This window comes from Phoenix dactylifera, chromosome 10, assembly GCF_051530095.1.
Source record: "Phoenix dactylifera cultivar Ajwa chromosome 10, Ajwa_hap1_PhDact_Kaust_v1.1, whole genome shotgun sequence".
In the NCBI taxonomy this organism is placed as follows: domain Eukaryota; kingdom Viridiplantae; phylum Streptophyta; class Magnoliopsida; order Arecales; family Arecaceae; genus Phoenix; species Phoenix dactylifera.
This window is the reverse complement of record NC_143199.1, coordinates 22,556,722-22,565,851: the sequence shown is the minus strand read 5'-3', so window position 1 is coordinate 22,565,851 and position 9,130 is coordinate 22,556,722. Positions and strand designations below refer to the sequence as shown.

At 40.2% G+C, this 9,130-nt stretch overlaps 1 protein-coding gene across 1 annotated transcript; it reads right to left on the bottom strand.

Annotated features, from left to right (window-relative positions):
• Nucleotides 1–2,876: 2,876 nt before the first annotated feature.
• Nucleotides 2,877–6,684, bottom strand: LOC103696384 (putative L-gulonolactone oxidase 6). Its single transcript, XM_008777996.6, has 3 exons — nucleotides 5,994–6,684; nucleotides 3,966–4,221; nucleotides 2,877–3,864 (listed from the first exon to the last, which is right to left on the bottom strand). The coding sequence occupies exons 1-3, from the start codon at nucleotides 6,666–6,668 to the stop codon at nucleotides 3,056–3,058; spliced, it is 1,740 nt and encodes a 579-aa protein (XP_008776218.6). The 5' UTR covers nucleotides 6,669–6,684; the 3' UTR covers nucleotides 2,877–3,055.
• Nucleotides 6,685–9,130: the final 2,446 nt, after the last annotated feature.

Below are 9,130 nucleotides of genomic sequence, written 5' to 3'. Positions count from 1 at the left end.
ATGCATCACTTTTAGGAAGACGAGCCTGAAATTCTCTGAGATCAAAATACCTTTGTGGCAATCTTATGATGACAATGGATGCCAGATATTTCAACACACGCTAGATATTTATTTCATTCATTCATGTTTAACCAAGGATTTTGCAGAGTTGTGCAATTGGAGATTAGAAATGGAGAAAGTGAGCAAAATAGGTAAAGGATTGAAGCATTGTCCTGGCTATGGTGTGAGATTTGTATTCCCTTTTCCATATGTTGAAAGGTATAAAGAATTATCCAATGGTATATTTCATTTCATTGCAGGATAGCAGGGTCTAGGAGAAAACTTTGCAGCTAAATTAGTTATCCTTCACTCGGGATATATAATAAGTTTTCCAGCATGGTCCATAGCAGCAAGATACTTTCTATTGACACATTTTGAAGGCTAACTTACATGCCTGGTTATGGTTCTTATATGATGATAGGTCTTATAGACATTGTTCTGTATTGGTTATAAGAATACTATTAAATAAGTTCTGGTAATAAAGTGAAGTGAATGAAATGGTTAGTTTACCTGATGCTTTTAGCCTTACTTATTTGATCATATATCATACCATGTGGAGAAATGGTTGGACTTGTAGGAAGGTTAAAGCTTGTGGCAAATGTGGTATCAGTAGCATGGGTGCTTGGATGGGTCTTGTGGTGGTTTCCCATTTTGTCAAAGTTTTGAGTGATAGTGGTGAGATTACATTTATGCATCTTGTCCAAGTGAAAGTAAAGTGGCCCTATTTTTTAGGAGAATGTTTGATCACTAAGTCTTGTTTTTAGAAATCGGCCAAAAATGTGGTATTAGTATATAAGATTTTTAATGCTCGTGATAGTTTCCTATTTATTTAAAGTTGGATGTGGTGCTGGCTAGATCACATTGGGATATTTGGTCTGGGTGAAAATTAAGTGGCAGCCAGGTTTTAGTAGAATGTTTGTCCAGTAAGCCTTGGTTTTGGTAATCAACTGAACTTCATGCCAAGGTAGATGCTATGGTTGATGATTGTTGGACAGGAGGATTTTTTAAAATCAAATACCAGATATTTTTTGGACTTAGGTTTGGTTTCAGATGGTTTCCTTTTTTATGGTCCTGCATCTGTTGTGCAGGATTTTCTATTTTTCTTGATCATCAAACGATCCTCCACATTTCCTTTTTCCCTGTCTCGCTGGTTTGCTCAGAAAAGCAAACCTTCATTTAGTTGACAAAAGAGTGAACACTCAATTAAAATGGGAGTTGCAGGTGTTGATGCATCTGCAGCTTAGAGGGGGTAAGATTACAAAAAGGCAGCAAGATGAAGAATGTTAGAGATGAGAACATGGTGGAGCCAGTACGGTCAGATTTTTATGCATGATGATTATGTTGGAAGGTAATGAAGGTTGGTAAAAGGAAAGATCAGTATCAAAGCTAATTTGCATTGTGATGCATGAAGGAGGCTTTGCAATTGTAATATCTTGGCAAACTACAGTTGCACAAAGAAGTGGGAGTGAAAATGGGAGCAGCTTCAAGTTTGTGAAAGGGAATGGTTAACCAAAAATTATAAGGGAGTGAGGGTGCCATCAAAAGTGATTGCTTGTGCATAAAGCTAAAGCAGATCTGCTGGTGTATTTTACCAGGTAGATAACTGAGCAAAAAACCTCCTGAAGTGACAAGAAAATGATATCTAAGAGGGAATTTTTCTCATTGGTTTATTTAAAATTTAGAGCTAATATTTACTTTTCCTTTTGCTTTGGGTGATGCTGGAAAGGAGGTTTCTTTATAAATTATGGCAATGATAGATACTTGCGGCACTGGGGCCTGCTGCATTCATTTCTGGTGCTGATTCATTTTGCCCGTTTTACTGCAGCAACTGCTTCAGTAAATATATGTTAGAATTAATGCGTTTGACTTGCGAAATGCTTTTTTGTTTCAATTCATCTTACGGTGAAGATAATATTTTTGATTAAAGCAAGCCCCATCACTCTGAACTTCTAAAACTAGTAAGTTCTAGATGCATGTTGTAAGGGGCTGCATTCGTGGTTGGCTCTGGTACAGTTTGTCTGTGTTACTGCATCAACTGCTTCAGTACAGTTATGTTAGAATCAATGCATTTGACTTGCGAGATGCTTCTTATTTCAATTCATCTTGCTGCGAAGTTAATATTCTCGGGTTCAGCATTGCTTGATGGAAAGCCAAAGGGAAAGAGATTTAGCAGCAAGACAAACAAAAGTTGGCAACTTACATTTTATTTCCATGGAGTGTTTTGTGTTGTATGGACCATCATGTGTTGTGCTTGAAAGCAACTCATTATTTGATGTCTATGAACGAGTTGTGCTCGTATATTGTTGGACTTGGTAAACCTAGAGCTATCTATAGAGATAGTTGAGATCATGCAACTGATTCAAGTTGATATAGGTTGTGTTGCTTGTCTTGCGGCAATGTTGTTTCGATTGTCAAACCATTTTGTGGCTGGCCATGTTATGATTCAATTGCTTTGCTTGTAAATCCTTGAATCAGCAATGAACAACATTTTGTCAAAGTAAAAGCAATAAGCAGTTTTCTTTCTCTTGCTCTTTCATTCCAAATATTTTATTGGAAGCTTTGTAGCCAGCATCCAAGCCCAATGACTCTCAAGCTGATCATCACCATTGATCACATACAAGCAATTTACGAAACAGTTAATTCTGAGGCCTCCTATATATAAACACTATGGGACATGGTAGTTCATACAAATCCTCAAAATCCCCTCAGTTCTCTCCCAGAATATCAATTTCCTTTTCCTTTAATAGCAGATTGAGAGATACGCCCTTAAATTTTCTCTCACAACGCTTATTAGATAAAGAAAGCAATAATTTGCCTTTTGTGGGAAACATTGGATCTTCACGTACATCAGTAACCCTGTATTGAAAAGTACAGACGTCTTGCTCGTTTATAATATACATTAACAATTAGAAAATCCAAACATGATAACAATCACCGTAATAACACTGAACAAGACTATGTTTCTTGTTCTTAAGACTACTGATGGTTTTATGAGTATAAAACGAGCTGATATTAGTTAATTCTTGGTGCATACCCGGGCATCCTTGTACACCTTACCAGGGCGGCAAAAATATCCCTTCTCAGGTGCACAATGGATGTCCTCCGAGCATATGCATAGACCTTCCAAGGCACAACCCTTCTTGATGATGCTTGTTGTCCCATTGACACCAAGAACCTGATCGGTCCACTGGCTGGAGAACAATCCGTCAGGATCATAGAGACGTTTAATCCTGAGAAATTCTCGCCCCTTCGCATACTTGTCGATCACTCCATCGAATGCAATGTTCCGATTCTTCCCCCAGTGCGGCAAGCCTCCATACTTGAAGAGTCCCATCTGCTCGATCTCCTCAAGCAAGTCTTCATGAAGCCTTGGAGCCATGGGGTCATGACTCCTATAATAGGTGACATCGAAATCTAATGAGTCCTCTTGCTTGCCCAGGTACGCTGATGAAGCCTTCACGAAGCGCATGAGGATGCCATTGTAGAGCTCGACGCCACACAGAGCTTTCGGGTTGAGGTCCCTGAGCTTCTGTACATCGAGGATGAAGTCCTTAGCCTTGGACAATCCAATGCTGAAAGTTGTTTGGTGAAAGAACTCCCCCTTAACTCTTGGGTCCCATGGACATGCAGTGAGGAGGTCGTCCTTCGGTCCATCGAGGCAGCTCCCTGAGGACTGCAACCGGTTCTGGAAGCCAACCACGGGATAACCTCTGAACCAAACGCCATCATTTGTAAACCCATAGTTATCGATGGCAATCGTCGTCGTTGTAAGCTTCGAATCGGTGCACTTGCCGTCAGCATTGCCTGTGGCTTCCAGGGTCTCCTCTTCATGTGAGAGATGCAAGGGGAATTAAGTCAGTGTGTCTTGGAACTACAAGGATCTCAATCAACGTGGGTAAAGGTGTGGAGCATGGCGATGGATCTACCTGCTAATCTGTTGATGCCCAGTAGTAGCGTCGCCGTGGACCGGAATCCGACGAAGTCGTTGAGGCCATTGCCGGGGAGTTTGGAGGGGACACGGTCGTCAATCCGGTAGATGACTTTGCCGTGGCCTGGGTACCATGACATGTCGGCGAACTCGTGCTGGTCGCCCAAGGTGACTGCCATCGATGCTAGGTCCGAGTCGTCGCCCTTTAGAAAGGTGATGGATCGCTTGAACAGCGGTTGTAACGCCAAGGTAACCTGAAGCCAAGAGAAGAAGCTCACAATCTTTTTACTACCACATTGTGGTTGTGCTGGCGAGGTTGCATTTGGTGCACACAAATTAAAGAGACAAGCTTGGAAAATTTGATGATCCTATATATGTAGCATGGCTATGGAGAACCAAAAAATGGGCATCATATCTTGACCTGGATACAAATGCTCAATTCGAAAATTTGATGATCCTATATATGTAGGAGGCTTTTTATTTATTTTTACTTTTTTTTGTTGTTGTTGTTAAGAGTCCATTCAACTGAACTGGTCACAAGTTCTGAAAAATTAAAGCAATGCTCAATAAATTCTCAACAACTAGCATTATTTCACTACTTCAACGATAGCAGTTATAAGCTATTGAAGCACAATGATAACCATTTGCAAGGATTGGTGACATAGGCCTTCATGGGGCGAGGTGTCTCAATGAATAGTTGCATATGCCTAGGAATAAATTCGCCTCTACTTTTCTTATACATTGAGGTCCAGTTGGGGAGCAGACAACCAAACAATGAATAGTTGCATATGCCTAAGAATAAATTCGTCTCCACTTTTCTTATACATTTAGGTCCAGTTGGGGAGCAGATGACAAAATAAAACTCCGGTCAAGCAATGCTGTCTAACTTGGTACCAGTATTAATGCCGTCCTTTTTTTCAATTAGGCAACTATCGTTTCATTACTTCGAGGGGCGCAATGGACGGGCAGCCCCCACGGTTTTCCCAGAATAGGCCTTCCTAAGGCCACGCGCCTCATATCATTAGTGTTTGACATAATGCATGAAATAAGAAGTACATCAATGATACAAGCATTAATTAAAAACATATGGTTATGATATTATCTAATCTTTAGAACAATTATTGCTTTTTCATTAGTATTAGTACACCAACTTTTCTTCATCTATTATCTTTAATATTTGCACAATTGTTCCTCTTCTTTTCTGAAATTGCAAACAATATCCTATCATTTATAGTAAACATAATCCTCATAAAATATCCGTACATTCTATTTTATTCCCAATTACACTGGAATTTTTTTATGCAATTATTATAGCAGCTTAAAATCCAGCTCAACATAGTTTATTTACAGCTTTTTTTTTTTTTTGGTATAAGCAAATTACTTAACAATTTATAGTGCTAGACAAGTCATCAAGAATGTCAAAGTTACTATACATCGTGATAACATAGCATACATGATGCCAAAAGATGTCAAAATTAGTGCATGTAGAACTATAAAAGGATGAATTTTTGGAATTTGAAGAAATATGAAGATTATGCTGCAAGGTGGAGACCTTCCAAAATAGTTTTTGAAAAAAGCTAGCAACAAATGAATAATCCCACAAAAAGTTCATTATTTTTAACATGATTTGATTTATAAAAGTCCAAAGACCAATACAAGTGATTCAATACCTAATCGGACCGGATCTGAATGGAAGTGAATCATGTTTAAAGCAATCTTTCCTCCGCTAGATGTCTCAGTATTCCTTCATTTTAATAAATTGAATTGATCTCGGCTCAATTCCTTCTCTTATTTTTCTTTTTCTTTTTGTAAGCAATACATAGCTAATTTTTACCAGAAAAGAAGAAGCAATACATATCTAATTATGGGACCTTTTAAGGATATAAATAAGCTGTTGGAAGAGAGATTTGCTTCTACACTGTTCCTTCTTTTAAAATTACCTGGCTGCACTACAGCTGGCTTACAAAGCCAATCACCAAATCCTAAGAAAAAGAAGCAAAGAGACGAGGAATTTATGGACCATTACCTGCGAGATAACTCCAAGTACTCCCAATGAAACCTTGGCCGCATCCAAGTCAGGGTCCCCGACGTCCAGCTCTCGAATCTTAGCGTAGCCTTCGCTGGCCGAAGCCGGCGTGACCAATCTCAGCCCCACGACGTACTCGTGGACTGCGCTCCCCTTCCCCCGCAAAGAACTTCCGTGGGCGCCCGTCGACAGCATGCCGCCGACCGTCACCCCCCACCAGTAGGGCGCGTAAGGCAGCGCAAGGCCGGCCTTCGCCGCCACCTTGATCAACTCCTCGAGCGTCACTCCACTCTCTACCGTAATCCTCATCCTCGACACCTCGGTGCTCACAATGCCATTAAGGTATCTGGTGCTGACTATAAGCCCGTCATCCCCTCCGGGACAGGCCAGCTTGGGGATGCTACTGGAGTAGCGTGTTGCCACCTTCATCTTCCTCTTGCCGGCAGTGGCTTTCGCCACCGCCTCAACGAGCTCTTGCTCGGAGGTTGGATAGACCGCAGCTGCTGCTCCACAGATCGATCGGTCGGGGAAGGTCCCATAGATGTTGGTGATGGTGCATTTGCCGGTGCCTGGCGAGCACTTTATCGGGTCTGGCGGAGGGCTAGAGCTTGCAAGAATGAGCAGTAGCAGCCACTCCAATAGAAGGAAAGTGCCTGCCGGCCTTGCTTCTGGCATTGATGCGGTGGGCTATGCTGGGGCATGAAGTGGGGGTGGCACTATAATATAGCCAAGTGCAACACCTCATTGCATTGTGTAGTGGAGAGCTGCCTCACCAACCCAATAATGCCGTATTGGCAATATGTGGAGGCCTGGTATTGTGTGCTCGTAAGTGGAAGAAAGTCAGGAAAGTCAGAAAAGTCAGAAACAGGATGCATGGACTCGCCTTGTTCTTTTAAATTCCTCATAAAAATAAGAGGAGCCCGGTTCACGTGTCCGTTTGAGCAAGCATTGCATTTGGACAAAAGTCCAAGACACGGCGAGGGACAATTCTCTGGGAGTCTGGTCCTTCCCTTGCCTTTCATTTAAGCAAAATGAAGCCAATGTCGATGGTTTAGAAAAGAATCTGGCGCAGCACCATGCATTTGGCTTTATGAGCGAGGAATCATACAAAAGCTGAACTGATCTGGCTAACATCACTCTGCAAATTAATAATGCCTATCGGCTTTGATAGCTTGTTGCTGGTTTTGGTTGGCGATCGAGTTCATGCTTGCACAATTTTATTTTAATTAATTTTAGTATTTATTAGAAATATTTATTGGTATTGTTAGGTATAAGTGTGCTTTTATTGTAACCTATATGTCATAAACTCACGATATAGAAATAAACTCTCCACATATGAGAATAAAGTTGTATATACAGAGCTATCTTGCCGACTTAGGTTGGTGATTGAGGTCATGCATGCATGATTTTAATATTTAACTGATTTTAGTATTTATTAGAAAGTTTTGGTGGTATTATTAAGCATGACTTTGATTCAAGATATGAAAACGGCCTCTCCGTATGTGGGGGCGCGCATTACCTATATTTGGGCCCGGCAAATGATGAAATTAATTTTACTTGAGGGCCCATGACGGTGTAATCATTTATCTTGTATAAGAATCGAAGTTCACCACGCATCACATTCCGTCAAACGAAAATGAAACGTTTGATGTATAGTTCATGTGCATGTGCCGGTACGTAATAAAATTGATTACATTTATTGCTGTATTAAAAGGTTTAACCTATATAAATAATTCGATGTCAGCTGTTGCTGTCAGGGCTTATACGTTTGCCGCAATCAGTGAAAGCTAACTTTAAGATGAACGGTTGGTGGTTGGAAAAAGTTTTGCTACAATCAGGCTAAAACGCCGATGATTTGTTCTTTAAGGGGATGATTGCTTTCCAAGACCATAACAGATAAGCTGTATCATCCTCGCATAGAATCTAAATTTATTCAAATCTAATCACAAACACTATGATCTATCCAGTATAAGCCTCTATGAACCTGTGCTATAGTATCTTATAGTCCACGTAGGCTATTGGTTGGATCCGCTCTGATACCTATTGCCGCAATCCAGGATCTCACCCAAAGTGACTAGCTCAAAGATGTTATCTGGGTTCCTTGACTCTGTACAAATACTTGAGATATATCCAATGCATGGTCGATATAGGACTAAACACATGCCCGCACGGATCCTCACATACTTCTTCCGTTTAAGCTCTAACTTCTCCGCTAAGCTAAGAGTCCAAATCCACTCAAATCTAATCACAAGCACTATGATCGGCACATGGTCAGCCCTATGAACCCCTGTTATAGTGTTCTCTAATCCACATAGGTCATGGACCAAATTCACTCTGATACCATTAGTCACAATCCAAAATCTTATCCAAATAGGACTAATTGGAAAGTGTTATTTAGATTTCTTAACCTCGTGCAAATATGCAAATCTATCCAGTGCATAGTTGATATGGAACAAAACACACACATGTACAACCCTCTTAGCTACGGATGACAACATATACTAAGATGTGACAACATGGTGCTTGCCACGACGTGCAGAACTAATCGAGTAACAATACTCTTTAGTAGGAAAGATGAAGACAAACCTAGAATCAGTTAATCTAAATGCTTTAAGATGGATGTTTCGGTCATGTTTCATCATTTGAACCATATTAAGACCACAATTTAATATAATGATCAATATTCAGAAGTATCAGCTAGTATAATACAAATGGAACGGAAAGTGCTATCGGTCATCATTTTTATTTCTTTTTTTCTATAAAACCTATAGAGAGAGACTATAGATTAAGAAATTTAAAATATTTTTTCACAACATAATAATATTTTGTCGCTTATTGTCACGCCACGACTCAATCGCCTGAGATGAGCATGTGACAAACGATCGCACATCCTACGGTTAACCCCATAGGATATGCAAGGCCTACCTCTTTATTCATATGCATGTCATTCCAAATTCAAGTAGTGGCAGAAGCAAATAATCTAATATATTTATTAAAAAAATAATCCACAATTATTAATAATAAAGTCCAATATAAATCAAATTTATTCAAAAAAAAGCTAATCAGATGTCTTCTATATCCTAAACTTCTTACTGCTCGGCCCCAAGCCCCGTCTACTCTGCCGCATTTGTGAAAAA

Coding starts and splice junctions, on each gene's coding strand:
- LOC103696384 (XM_008777996.6), bottom strand. CDS start 6,668: ATGCCAGAAGCAAGGCCGGCAGGCACTTTCCTTCTATTGGAGTGGCTG. Junction 4,222..5,993: donor TACTTGGAGTTATCTCGCAG/GTAATGGTCCAT, acceptor TCTTGGCTTCAG/GTTACCTTGGCGTTACAACC. Junction 3,865..3,965: donor GGGCATCAACAGATTAGCAG/GTAGATCCATCG, acceptor TCTCACATGAAG/AGGAGACCCTGGAAGCCACA.